We start from the raw sequence: 12,371 nt of genomic DNA on the forward strand, positions 1-12,371 counted from the left end.
CACACATACTGGGCACACCTGAGAGTGGTGAATATTACTACTTATTGCTTATTACACACACACCCGTACATAGTTACAGGTCATTACAGGTAATTCCCAAGCATTACAAGAGGGTGCCTATGCAGTGCACAGGGTGGTGGGTGATTTGTTTATTTACAGATCTGCCCTCCCTACGATGACACATGCCTGGTCAGGGGTGATGCATTCTTCAGTCCTGTGCCATGGATTGCCACGTCTCGAGCTGAGGTGGGATCAGGTTGAAATCTGATTACAGGAAACAAGACTAACGTGTGTACAAAGGCTTAGTGAGAAATTAATTTGGAATACTAGCTTTTTGGTGGTGGGCGCAGGTTATGGAAACGAGGCAATTACTGCTCCCCTGACCTTACCCTGCAGGGGCCTCCTGGGCTCTGTGACGCCAGTGGTGAAATCGAAATTAGCCTTGTTTTATGTTTTCTGTTTGACCCGCTCCCTCTGGGTCATTTATTAGCCGAGCAGTGCCCGGGGGCGAAGATGCCCCCAAGTAGCCCCTGCATCCCGAGCGTTTTAAAGGCAGATGGCTGTAGCTATGTGTGCACTGTGCAGAGGAGGGGTGCACTGAGGGAACCCTTGTGTCTGGTGGCCCCGAGGCGGCGTGTCATTTACAGTTAGGGGCGAGATCTCACTCAGGATGGCTTGACTGTCTCATTGGCGTCAAAGCCTGTCCGCTGCGGCGTCAGTCAACAAACGCAGCCGCTGCGCAAAGGTCCAAACACATCTTTATGACATCACGGGTGATGGTCACAATGGGCGCGGAGTAAATACCCAGTACATCAGTCTTTGCAGACATCCTCTCCCTCCTGCCCTCCCTTGCCCATCCGCCCCACATGGCCAGGCAGCAGCGCCCAGTCCGAAGGAAGCCCGCCTCTGACGCCCCCCAACATGAGTTCCTCAGATAGACAGCATCCTCCATTAGCTAATATCAACCAGTTCTCCCCTATGCGGCCCTCGGACATCAACGACGCCTCTAGGCCGCCCGCCCCGGAGAAGGGCACCCGCCTTCGGCCTGCAGAGAATGTGGCACCGTGCCCCCTGCCAACTGATGCCCACACCGCTACCCCTGCTCCTTCTCCCAGCGCCTCTCCCTCTGTTCCTTCGTCCACCCCCACTCCCTCCTTCCCTTTTGTCCCCGACAGCACCTCTAGCTCTCGTTGTACTTGCAGGGACGTCCCCCCCAGCCCATCCTTTGTGAAGCGCTTTGAAGAAGTACTAAGGAGATTCGAGGAGCTGTATCCTGGGGAGAAACTCGACGACGCCACCACCTCGGATCAATGTAAAGATTCTTGCATCCGGTGCGCCTTGGAGCGTGCGAAAAATAACTCTAGTTTACAGACCCCCCAAATTCCCTCGGAGAATACTAACCCCCCGAAAAATACCAACAACCCTATGTCAGTCTCCGAGACCGCTGACACCTGTGGTGTCAGCCCAGTAGAAAGTGCTCTAACTGTGCCATCCCCGGAGAAGAAATCGGACAGTGTGCCAACCTCCCCAACACCTTTAGAAGAGCCCAAACCTCCTACTCACCCGTTAGACAAGGATGACCCCTCTCCCCTCCCCTCCAGGGAATCTGACCCCAGAATAGAGACAAACCTCACCCCTGTTAAACCTGATCCGCCACCCCTTCCACATGCAGCTTGTCCCCATTCAGAGAGAACCAACCGTTTGCCCACCTACGACAAAACTATGTCCCCCCTTCCTCCTTCCATCTTTGACAACCCCGCTTCCTCCCTGCCTCCTTCCATCTTCTACAACCCTGCTTCCTCCCTTCCCCCTTCCATCCCTGACAACCGTGCTGTCTCCCCTCTTCCTCCCATCCCTGCAAACCCCCCTCCCTCTCTTCGTTCGTCTCTTTCCGACAACGCTACTCCCTTACTTACTTATCGCAAGAATAACACCCGTGGTCCATCCTTTGCGGAACATCTTGAATGTTTGTTGAAGAGACTCTACTCTGTTTCTCCTCGTCCTGGGGAGAAAGACTCAGACACCACTTTCCCGCCAGGCAATGCCAATCCATCTCCTGAGCAGTCTGCGGCTTCTTCCCGTTTAGACAGTACCACCTGTTTGCCCAAGTCTGACAACACCGCACCCTCTCTCCATGCTTCCATCCCTGGCACCACCGCTCCTATTCGTGCTTCCATATCCATCCCTTCTCTTAGTTCTTCTATTCCTGGCACCACTCCCTCTCTTCCTTCTTCCATCCCTAGCAGCACCCACTCTATTTGTTCTTGCAAGGACATCACCCGTGATCAATCCTTTGAGGAACAGCTTGACGTTTCAATAAAGAGATCCAGTACCATATATCCTCATTCTGAGGTAAAAGGCATACACTCTTCGACCTCAGATTCATCGGAAAAGAGCTTCTTCTGGCCTGGCCTTAAATTACTGACCCCCCAGGTTTGCCCTCATCGTGATGATACTAGCTCGTCCCCAGGGTTAACCTCTCCCAAGACTATTCACCCGGAAGATACCAACACTTCTGGGCCTCTGTCAGACCTCCCTCCTCCCTCGGGAAATAATACCTCCTCGGTATGCATCATCCACCCTTCTGGCAAAACTGATACATCTTCGGCTCCTGCCTTAGACTCCAGCCGTCTGCCTAACACTTCACTGGAAACAGCCTCTAGGGCACCCCTATTTGATCTGTACCCATACCTCACAGTGGAACCCTCATTCTTTCCTATTGCCTCATCTGATTCAAGTGGTGCCACCTGCTCTGTCACCCATTTAGTGGATGGCACCCCTTCTCTTCCAGCATCTCTGGATACTGATGGTACTCCTTCTGCCTCTTTGAAACCCCATATGTTGGAAAAAAGCACTTCAACACCCCTATTTGACTTGTACCCTTCCCTGGCAGTGGATCCCTCATTCTTCCTTATCGCCTCATCTGATTCAAGCGTTGCCACCTGCTCTGTCCCCCCCTTAGTGGACGGCACCCCTTCTCTTCCAGCATCTCTGGATACTGATGGTACTCCTTCTGCCTCTTTGAAACCCCATATGTTGGAAAAAAGCACATCGACATCCCTATTTGACCTGTACCCTTCCCTGGCAGTGGATCCCTCATTCTTCCCTATCACCTCATCTGATTCAAGCGTTGCCACCTGCTCTGTCCCCCCCTTAGTGGACGGCACCCCTTCTCTTACAGCATCTCTGGATACTGATGGTACTCCTTCTGCCTCTTTGAAACCCCATATGTTGGAAAAAAGCACATCGACATCCCTATTTGACCTGTTCCCTCCCCTGGTAGTGGATCCCTCATTCTTCCCTACTATGTCATCTGTTCCAAGCGTTGCCACCTGCTCTGTCTCCCCTTTAGTGGACGGCACCCCTTCTCTTCCAGCATCTCTGGATACTGATGGTACTCCTTCTGCCCCTTTGAAACCCCATATGTTGCAAAAAAGCACATCGACATCCCTATTTGACCTGTACCCTTCCCTGGCAGTGGATCCCTCATTCTTTCCTATCGCCTCATCTGATTCAAGTGGTGCCACCTGCTCTGTCACCCATTTAGTGGATGGCAGTCCTTCTCTTCCAGCATCTCTGGATACTGATGGTACTCCTTCTTCCTCTTTGAAACCCCATATGTTGCAAAAAAGCACATCGACATCCCTATTTGACCTGTACCCTTCCCTGGCAGTGGATCCCTCATTCTTCCCTATCACCTCATCTGATTCAAGCGTTGCCACCTGCTCTGTCCCCCCTTTAGTGGACGGCACCCCTTCTCTTACAGCATCTCTGGATACTGATGGTACTCCTTCTGCCTCTTTGAAACCCCATATGTTGGAAAAAAGCACATCGACATCCCTATTTGACCTGTTCCCTCCCCTGGCAGTGGATCCCTCATTCTTCCCTACTATCTCATCTGTTCCAAGCGTTGCCACCTGCTCTGTCTCCCCTTTAGTGGGCGGCACCCCTTCTCTTCCAGCATCTCTGGATACTGATGGTACTCCTTCTGCCTCTTTGAAACCCCATATCTTGGAAAAAAGCGCATCGACATCCCTGTTTGACCTGTACCCTTCCCTGGCAGTGGATCCCTCATTCTTCCCTATCACCTCATCTGATTCAAGCGTTGCCACCTGCTCTGTCCCCCCCTTAGTGGAAGGCACCCCTTCTCTTCCAGCATCTCTGGATACTGATGGTACTCCTTCTGCCTCTTTGAAACCCCATATCTTGGAAAAAAGCGCATCGACATCCCTGTTTGACCTGTACTCTCCCCTGGCAGTGGATCCCTCATTCTTTCCTATCGCCTCATCTGATTCAAGCGTTGCCACCTGCTCTGTCCCCCCTTTAGTGGACGGCACCCCTTCTCTTCCAGCATCTCTGGAAACTGATGGTACTCCTTCTGCCTCTTTGAAACCCCATATGTTGGAAAAAAGCGCATCGACATCCCTATTTGACCTGTACTCTCCCCTGGCAGTGGATCCCTCATTCTTCCCTATCGCCTCCTCTGATTCAAGCGTTGCCACCTGCTCAGTCCCCCCTTTAGTGGACGGCACCCCTTCTCTTCCACCATCTCTGGATACTGATGGTACTCCTTCTGCCTCTTTGAAACCCCATATGTTGCAAAAAAGCACTTCAACACACCTGCTTGACCTGTACTCATCTCTGGCAGTGAATCCCTCATTCTTCCCTATCACCTTATCTGATTCAAGCAGTGCCACCTGCTCTGTTCCCCTTTTAGTGGATGGCACCCCTTCTCTTCCTGCATCTCTGGATACTGATGGTACTCCTGCCTCTTTGAAGCCCCATCTGTTGGAAAAAAGCACTTCAACACACCTGCTTGACCTGTACTCATCTCTGGCAGTGGATCCCTCATTCTTTCCTGTCGCCTCATCTGATTCAAGTGGTGCCACCTGCTCTGTCACCCATTTAGTGGATGGCACCCCTTCTCTTCCTGCATCTCTGGATACTGATGGTACTCCTGCCTCTTTGAAACCCCATCTGTTGGAAAAAAGCACTTCAACACCCCTATTTGACCTGTACCCTTCCCTGGCAGTGGATCCCTCATTCTTCCCTATCGCCTCATCTGATTCAAGCGTTGCCACCTGCTCTGTCCCCCCTTTAGTGGACGGCACATCTCCTCTTCCAGCATTTCTGGAAACTGATGGTACTCCTTCTGCCTCTTTGAAACCCCATATGTTGGAAAAAAGCACTTCAACACACCTGCTTGACCTGTACTCATCTCTGGCAGTGGATCCCTCATTCTTCCCTATCGGCTCCTCTGATTCAAGCAGTGCCACCTGCTCTGTCCCCTCTTTAGTGGACGGCACATCTTCTCTTCCAGCATCTCTGGATACTGATGGTACTCCTTCTGCCTCTTTGAAACCTCATATGTTGCAAAAAAGCACTTCAACACACCTGCTTGACCTGTACTCATCTCTGGCAGTGGATCCCTCATTCGTCCCTACTGTCTCATCTGATTCAAGGGTTGCCACCTGCTCTGTTCCCCCTTTAGTGGATGGCACCCCTTCTCTTCCAGCGTCTCTGGATACTGATGGTACTCCTTCTGCCTCTTTGAAACCTCATATGTTGGAAAAAAGCACATCAACATCCCTATTTGACCTGTACTCATCTCTGGCTCTGGATCCCTCATTCTTTCCTATCGCTTCATCAGATTCAAGGGGTCCCACCTGCTCTGATCCCCCTTTAGTGGATGGCACCCCTACTCTCCCAGAATCTATGGGTACTGATGTCGCACCTTCTGCCTCTTTTAAACCCAATGTGTTAGAAACTGGCTCTCATTTTCACCCATCGGAGAATATCAACTCCTCTGAATACCGCCATATTTGTCCTCATCGTTTGAAATATCTACATGTCTGGCGCCCTCCTAGTAGAAGACCAGCTCCACACCTTCATGAGTGGAGTACCTTCATCGTTGTTGTCCCTGTGTCAGATACTGACATACCTAATCTCTGGGTACCTGCCCCTTCAGTAACAGACAGGCTTGCTTCCCCATCAGAAGATGCTTCTGTATGCTTCTTGACAATAACAGATTCTTCTGTTCCCCCCTTACTGGATGTTACCATCCCCGCTCCCCTTGGGGTTGATGGAAATCTCTTTGATCACCATCGAGGGATTTCCGATACCTTTTCCACACCTGTCGTAGATACCAATGTTTCTCCGTGTACCACCTCATATATAGATCTTACTACACCAGCTCCTGCGGCAACAGATATTTATGCTCATTCATCGAAGATTATCGCCCTTGCACCAGTGCCATCAAGGACTACTACTCCCATTGTGGACAGCAGTGCCTCTGCATCTCTCTTCAGGAAAGATGCCTCCTCTTCTCCCCCCTCAGTGTACACTGACGTTGCTCGTCCACCAGAGGTTACTACTCCCATAGTGGAGAGCTGTGCCTCCACTTCTCGCCTTTCAGTGGACACTGACTTTTATCGCCCGCCAGAGGTTACTACTCCCATAGTGGAGAGCAGTGCCTTCACTTCTCGCCTTTCAGTGGACACTGACTTTTATCGCCCGCCAGAGGTTACTACTCCCATAGTGGAGAGCTGTGCCTCCACTTCTCACCTTTCAGTGGACACTGACTTTTATCGCCCACCAGAGGTTACTATTCCCATAGTGGAGAGCTGTGCCTCCACTTCTCGCCTTTCAGTGGACACTGACTTTTATCGCCCACCAGAGGTTACTATTCCCATAGTGGAGAGCTGTGCCTCCACTTCTCGCCTTTCAGTGGACACTGACTTTTATCGCCCACCAGAGGTTACTTCTCCCATAGTGGAGAGCAGTGCTTCCTCTTCTCCCCCCTCAGTGTACACTGACTTTGCTCGCCCACCAGAAGCTACTACTCCCATAGTGGAGAGTGGTGCTTCCTCTTCTCCCCCCTCAGTGTACACTGACTTTGCTCCCCCACCAGAAGCTACTACTCCCATAGTGGAGAGCGGTGCCTCCTCTTCTCCTCTTTCAGTGGACACTGACTGTACTCTTCTGTCTGGTTCCACCTTACAGGAAAGTGGCTTCTTATTGCCTTCCACAATGGATATGAACCCATCTGTTCCACACCTAGAGAAAGTCCACTCCTGTGCAGCTCCCTCCATTGAATACAAAAATATTTGCTTCCCTCTGAAGAAATACCAACATCTATGGTCGACGCTAGAGGGAATACCAACCTCCCTGCTCAGTCAACGGATTGCTGATATGTCTTTGCCAGGGTGTACTGACCATTCTGCTCCACCTTTCATGAGCCCTGACCTCCCTCCTCAGCTCTTGGGCAAAAGTGAGTCTGTTTTAGTTCCATCAGGGATGCCTGACTACTCTTCCTCCACAATAGAGAAAGCCTACGTCTCGATATCACAGCAACATGACCTCCCTGTATTACTCTCAGAGGAAACCAGCTTACCTATCTCTGGCACAGAGACCACCAAACCTTCTATTCCACGTCCAGAAACAATTGAGGTCTTGATGTCCAGGCTAGATAAAGCTGTATCATCCTTTTCCACCACTGAGAAAACCAACCTCCCTCCTTTCTTCCAAGAGGAAACTAGTCACAGTATCTCTGGTGAAGAGAAAACTGATTTCCCTGTCTCCACAGAAAAAATGGACCCTTCTGCCCACCCTTCTGAGAATTCAGTCCTCTCCATGCCCACCTTAAAGAAAATGGATTCCCCTGCCTGCTTTTTAGAGACTGAGAAATGCGATGCATCTCCTTCCACCCCAGTGAAGGAAACTCTCTTTGTCAAAGTTGAGCTCAGTCTTTCTGCTACGGAGAAAATTGACCTTTCCATTTCCTCGCCTGTAAAAAGCGATCTCTCTCTTTCCTGTCCAGTTAAATCTAATCTCATTGTCATCTCCTCCGTGAAAACTGAGGTGTCAGTGGAAACCGGCATCCCAGTTGTCTCTCCAGAAAACAACAAATTGGCTGTAGAATTGCCAGTGGAAAGTGGTGCCCAGGATGTCTCTCCAGTAAAAACTGACCTCTTTGCCCCCTTTCTAATGGAGACTGATGTCCAGGACGTCTCTCCAGTGGCAACTGATGACCTAGTTGTTTCACCAGGGGGAAAAATGCTCTCTTTTGGCTCTGCATTGGAAAGTGATGCCCAGGACATCTCTCCAGTAAAAACTGACCTCTCTGACACCTCTCTACTGCAAAGTAACACCCAGGATGTCTCTCCGGTAAAAACCAAACTCTCTATCAATTCGCCAGTTAAAACTGACATCCAAGACGTCTTTCCAGAAAAATCCGATCTCCCTGTTGCCTCTCCCATGGCACCTGATGTCCCAGTTGTCTCTCCAGAAAAAAATAACATCTCTGTTGCCTTTGTAGAGGAATCTGACATTCACGACGACCTCTCTGTTGTCCCTTCAGGGAAAAATGAAATCCAGGCTGTCAATCAAGTAAATCGCTCGGTCACATTTGACACCGATATTCTGACATTATCCTATGAAAGGGATTCCGAGGCTAGAGCTCCCTGCTCCTCTTGTGGCCACAGCCAACCTGTTGTCTCTTGCGGAAATATTTCTCCCAGTGTTCCTTCCTTATGGGATGATGATGAGTCATGTGAAAGCTCCCAACGGAATTTAAACTCTTCGATATGCCCAAATTATGCTTGTACTTGTGCTGCCAGCCCCAGCGATCTTGTCCCCTCTGTCTTCATGCCAGGGAATACACCTCCCACTGTTTCCTCTTCCAGTTGTTCCTTCTCTCATGGTGTGAGTACCAATAATCTCACCTCTTCTTTCTCTTCATTGAGGAAAATTGAGCCCCTCGCTTACTCTCTAGAGGGTTATGATGTGGGTGTTTGCTTCGGGGGGAGCAGCTGTTCTGTCTGCCCCAAGAATATAGACCCCTCAGTTTCTACCCATAGAAGTAATGTCACCTGCTCTTCATCCTCATTTAGGAAAGCTAAGCCCCTTGCTTACTCTCTAGAGGGTTATGATGAGGGTGTTTGCTTCGGGGGGAGCAGCTGTTCTGTCTGCCCCAAGAATGTTTCCACCTCAGTTTCTACCCATGGTAATAATGCCACCTGCTCTTGGTCCTCTTTTAGGAAAGCTAAGCCCCTTGCTTACTCTCTAGAGGGTAATGAGGAGGGTGTTCGCTTCGGGGGGACCAGCTGTTCTGTCTGCCCCAAGAATTTAGACTCCTCAGTTTCTACCCATGGGAGTAATGCCACCTGCTCTTGGTCCTCATTTAGGAAAGCTGAGCCCCTTGCTTACTCTCTAGAGGGTAACGATGAGGGTGTTTGCTTCGGGGGGACCAGCTGTTCTATCTGCCCCAAGAATATAGACTCCTCAGTTTCTACCCATGGGAGTAATGCCACCTGCTCTTGGTCCTCTTTTAGGAAAGCTAAGCCCCTTGCTTACTCTCTGGAGGGTAACGAGGAGGGTGTTTGCTTCCGGGAGACCAGCCATTCTGTCTGTCCCAAGAATATAGACTCCTCAGTTTCCACCCATGGGAGTAATGCCACCTGCTCTTGGTCCTCTTTTAGGAAAGCTAAGCCCCTTGCTTACTCTCTAGAGGGTAACGATGAGGGTGTTTGCTTCGGGGGGACCAGCTGTTCTATCTGCCCCAAGAATATAGACTCCTCAGTTTCTACCCATGGGAGTAATGCCACCTGCTCTTGGTCCTCTTTTAGGAAAGCTAAGCCCCTTGCTTACTCTCTGGAGGGTAACGAGGAGGGTGTTTGCTTCGGGGAGAGCAGCTGTTCTGTCTGCCCCAAGAATATAGACTCCTCAGTTTCTACCCATGGGAGTAATGCCACCTGCTCTTGGTCCTCTTTTAGGAAAGCTAAGCCCCTTGCTTACTCTCTAGAGGGTGACGATGAGGGTGTTTGCTTCCGGGGGACCAGCTGTTCTGTCTGCCCCAAGAATATAGACTCCTCAGTTTCTACCCATGGGAGTAATGCCACCTGCTCTTGGTCCTCATTTAGGAAAGCTAAGCCCCTTGCTTACTCTCCAGAGGGTACTGATGAGGGTGTTTGCTTCGGGGAGTCCAGCCATTCTGACTGCCCCAAGAATGTTTCCACCTCAGTTTCTACCCATGGTAATAATGCCACCTGCTCTTGGTCCTTATTTAGGAAAACTGAGCCACTTGCTTATTCTTTACAGAGTGATGATGAGAATGTTTGCTTCAAGGGGACCAAATGTTCTGTCTGCCCCAAGACTTTCGCCTCCTCAGTTTCTACCCATGGAAAAAGCAATTTCTATTCTTCCTCCCTACAGACTACTGAGCTCCCTATGTTTTCCTCAAGAGATGCCTCACCCTGTAGTATCTGTGACACAAAAGTTGCCCCTCCTGCCTCTCCCCCAGAGAGTACTGGCCCATGGGCTAACTACTTAGATGATATGAAAACTGTGACCTCCAGTTATGGGGGTACATTGTGTCCCAAGCATACAGCCTCGTCTGCTTCTCACTTAGGGCGCACTGATCCTTGCTCACCGTCCCTAGAGATTAGAGATTTCTCCACTTCTTCCTCCTCCGGGGATGTCTCACGTCATTGCACCTACAAGAGACACATTTCTCCTTCTGCTTCTGGTGCTTCTTCCCTAGAACAAACTGCCCTCTTTTCTTCCTCTTTATTTGACAGCTGCTCCTGCACGCTACCCTCTAAAAACATCAGCTCGGCGTTTTCCTCCCCAGGAAAGTCATGTTCTTGTTCTCGGTACACCAGTACTTCTGACCCTTATGCTCTCTCCACTGAGAAAACGTACACCTCTGAATTGTGCCCCATCAGAACCTACCTTTATTTATTCCGTAGCATGAAATATGAGCCTTGACCTTGACTTTACCCTGCCACGTTTGCCCAAGCGTTCTCTGCCACATCATTAATACACCTGTTTAGGAATTGCTGCCTGGCCATTTTTAGCACCATCATGCCCCTATCTCATGTTGGACTTCCCTGTATCCGTTCATCTTTTGATTTTCTGTGTAGAATTAATTCTCCCTCACACCGAGGAATGATCTCTAGTTCTTTGCCTCGCTCATGGCGCTCAGTATGCTGCTCATGCTATCTTGGAAGAAGGCGCATAACAAGGCAGAAATGGTGAGTTATCTCTCTGGAAGGGTGATGGTCGCTGCATAGAAGACCATGGGGAGGGTGGGGACTATGCAGAACTCATAATGCAAAGCCTTGTTTACTTTTAACTATAGAAGCAATATATACATGGAGGTAATAGCAGGCAAGCTGAGCCAACCAAGTATGTAGTTTTGTCACAGCTTCTTTATACATTATTTTGCCACAGTGCAGATCCATAAAGCAACAACCTATGAAATATATACCAATTTGGTCACTACAATATATTTTAAAAAGTTGTTAATTAAACATGTGTAATTGAGGATGAGAGGGTCCCTCGTAGCCCATGGTTCCTGGTAACACTTAACCTGCTGCACAGTTGAGAGCTAAGCCTCAACAGAGAGCAGCACCTCCTCCTCTTTGACACACGAAATTATTGAATAACTACAGTGCACCAAATGTACGTCTTTGCGTCAAAATTTAGTAGTGGGTTGCTGTAGGAAGGTAGCCTCTTTCTAGCCTTGTTACCCCCCCTTTTGGCCTGTTTGTGAGTATATGTCAGGGTGTTCTTACTGTCTCACTGGGATCCTGCTAGTCAGGGCCCAGTGCTCATAGTGAAAACCCTGTGTTGTCAGTGTGCTTGATATGTGTCACTGGGATCCTGCTAGCCAGGACCCCAGTGCTCATAAGTTTGTGGCCTATATGTGTTCCCTGTGTGATGCCTAACTGTCTCACTGAGGCTCTGCTAACCAGAACCTCAGTGTTTATGCTCTCTCTGCTTTTAAAATTGTCGCTGCAGGCTAGTGACTAACTTTACCAATTCTCATTGGCACACTGGAAAACCCTTATAATTCCCTTGTATATGGTAGCCTGGTACCCAGGGTATTGGTGTTCCAGGAGATCCCTATGGGCTGCAGCATTTCTTTTGCCACCCATAGGGAGCTCAGACAATTCTTACACAGGACTGCCACTGCAGCCTGAGTAAAATAACGTCCATGTTATTTCACAGCCATTTTACACTGCACATAAGTAACTTATAAGTCACCTATATGTCTAACCCTCACTTGGTGAAGGTTAGGTGTCAAGTTACTTAGTGTGTGGGCACCCTGGCACTTGCCAAGGTGCCCCCATATTGTTCAGGGCAAATTTCCCAAACTTTGTGAGGGCTGGGACACCATTACACGAGTGCACTACATATAGGTCAATACCTATATGTAGCGTCACAATGGTAACTCCGAACATGGCCATGTAACATGTCTAGGATCATGGAATTGTCCCCCCAATACCATTCTGGTATTGGGCGGACAATTCCATGCATCCCCGGGTCTCTAGCACAGAACCCGGGTACTGCCAAACTAACTTTCTGGG

The 12,371-nt window shown here is 49.6% G+C and overlaps 1 protein-coding gene across 1 annotated transcript; it reads left to right on the forward strand.

Annotated features, from left to right (window-relative positions):
- Nucleotides 1-921: 921 nt before the first annotated feature.
- On the forward strand, nucleotides 922-10,767 carry LOC138278585 (serine-rich adhesin for platelets-like). The gene has a single exon (XM_069219261.1). The coding sequence runs from the start codon at nucleotides 922-924 to the stop codon at nucleotides 10,765-10,767; it is 9,846 nt and encodes a 3,281-aa protein (XP_069075362.1).
- The last annotated feature ends 1,604 nt before the right edge of the window (nucleotides 10,768-12,371 follow it).

Source organism: Pleurodeles waltl, chromosome 2_2, assembly GCF_031143425.1.
Source record: "Pleurodeles waltl isolate 20211129_DDA chromosome 2_2, aPleWal1.hap1.20221129, whole genome shotgun sequence".
Classification (NCBI taxonomy): domain Eukaryota; kingdom Metazoa; phylum Chordata; class Amphibia; order Caudata; family Salamandridae; genus Pleurodeles; species Pleurodeles waltl.